Source organism: Arachis ipaensis, chromosome B03 (assembly GCF_000816755.2).
Source record: "Arachis ipaensis cultivar K30076 chromosome B03, Araip1.1, whole genome shotgun sequence".
Taxonomy (NCBI): domain Eukaryota; kingdom Viridiplantae; phylum Streptophyta; class Magnoliopsida; order Fabales; family Fabaceae; genus Arachis; species Arachis ipaensis.
Window position 1 is genome coordinate 111,057,574 of NC_029787.2, and position 2,065 is coordinate 111,059,638.

The following is a 2,065-nucleotide window of genomic DNA, read 5'->3' on the forward strand; positions in this document are numbered from 1 at the left end:
TGCAGTTGTGGGTTGGACTGGACTCACAGAGGTAGGCTAGACTAGAAAAGTGGAGGTGGGCTCCATAGGGGCGTTGGATCTGGACTGGCCAGCATATATGTGGGTGTTTTGGGTAAGAGATGTGTTTCGGATACATGAGGTGCTTGAGTTGGAGTCAATTTCAGGTTCTTCTGGAATGAGAGTCATCTCAATCAACTCTAGAACCTCTACAGCCTCAAGTTCAGATACTCCATGCTCAAGATAGACATGTACAACTCCATGATTATTCATTACATGAAAGCACATCTCAAACAGTTCATTGTCACTTGAGAGTGCTCTCAATTCACTCTTCAATGGCTTCCCAAGAGCTAGCCACCAGCACTCCTTCGACTTGTCATATTTCAGCACCTTGTAGTATTTTCTTATTGAGAAGACATCTATTTTGTCCTCATCCAGTCCAACCAAGTTATCAATGTGGTCTCTGATATAAACCACATCTCCACCTTGATTGGCTCTCAAATTGTCCTCCATGATAAAAAAAAAAAAAACAATTGTTATTCCATCATCCATCTACAATACAAATTCAATAACAATAACATCAGTTATATTTTTAAATAATATGTCAATAGTGTTAATATCCTACCGTTCAATTCTATATAACTGATCCAAACACTTCGAATTGGATTTATATTTTGTTCAAAATAAAGTAATAAAAGTGAAGAGCTTATAATTATAATAAGAAACAATTTAAAATAACTGCTTTTACTTGTATAACAATGATAATAGTTTGTGTAATTTTTTTTTCTAATTTGTATTATATATATCTTTATTTGTATGAACTAAAAATAGAGAACAAATAATACACATACAAAACAAATAAAAACTTCTTTAAGCTTGTTGTCCAATTCTTTTTTCTTGTTTATAGAAATACAAAACAAAACATTTAAATAATGATTACCATTTTTAAGTTCAGCAAAAAAAAAAAAAATCCAAAATCTTAATCTGTTTAAAATCTACAAACTAACAAAACTCTAAACCTAAATTGTAACACAAGTCAACACACAAAATAAATTCTAAATCAACAGATAAATATAGAACAGAATCTGAAAAAATTATAAAAATTTTTTTATTATTAACCTATTTTTCAGCCTTTGTTACTATGCGGATGTTAATTCTTTAACAACCTCTTCAAACAATATGGGAGAAGATGAATGTTAATCATGAATGATTCTCTTTTGTAAAAGTTATGCATGCAAGAGTCTTAAAACAGTGTCGTTTTGATAATTTTAATGTGACAATTTAATGTGCTACATCAACGCTTCATTAACGGAGATCACTGCAGAAACAAACATAAATTATGATTTAATATTTGAAAGTCTCAATTGAGTAACTTAGAATTTCAGAATCAAACGTCGAAATAAAATTTTAGAAGCCAAAATGAGTTTTAACTCTCCTTGGCCGAAAAATACACTCAGATGTAATAATCATTAAAGTCAACAAGGTTTGTATTTTGTCAGGAAGTCAACAGCAATAGCTAGTGCAAGTGTGCAACAATACGCAAAGCGGGGATTGGGGCTTTGATCTCTGTTTTTGGTCTTGAAACGTTTTGACTTTTGGGGCATATAGGAGCAACCCATAAGGAGTCCAATTATTAATATTGGTCCTAAGCCCATCTGTTATTAGTCAATACGAGCATAACCCAGAAGAGAAACAAAATAGAGTTGATGGCAGGGCGCCAAGAACGCTGTCCCTATGAAATAGATGCGGAGGAAGTAGCTACTAGTTATGTTCCTCTTCCTCTTCCATTGGCGCGTCCAACTGCATTTGGCTGCTATGCATCGCTTTCGTTTCTTTTCTTCTGCTCCTTTAATGATCGACGCTTCATCAATCCACAATCAGCGGACACATGGCAACCTCAACGGCGTCGTTCCGATCCCTTGGCAGCTTCAGCAGCGACCGCATTGATTCGGCGCGGTTCTCCCGCAGCAACACGATAGCCGCCGATGAATACCGCTTGGGCGAGATCATTGAAAATAATAATAATAATAATAATAATAATGACAATGGAATAACAATATCGGGAATG

General features: G+C 34.8%; 1 protein-coding gene across 1 annotated transcript in view; it reads left to right on the forward strand.

Moving 5' to 3' along the window:
• The window catches only part of LOC107633551 (oxysterol-binding protein-related protein 1B-like), a 4,266-nt gene continuing 4,086 nt past the window's right edge, over positions 1,886–2,065 (forward strand). Inside the window, exon 1 of the mRNA XM_021117389.1 lies at positions 1,886–1,997. Within this exon, the coding sequence (XP_020973048.1) occupies positions 1,886–1,997 (112 nt within the window). The remainder of the gene's footprint in view (positions 1,998–2,065) is intronic.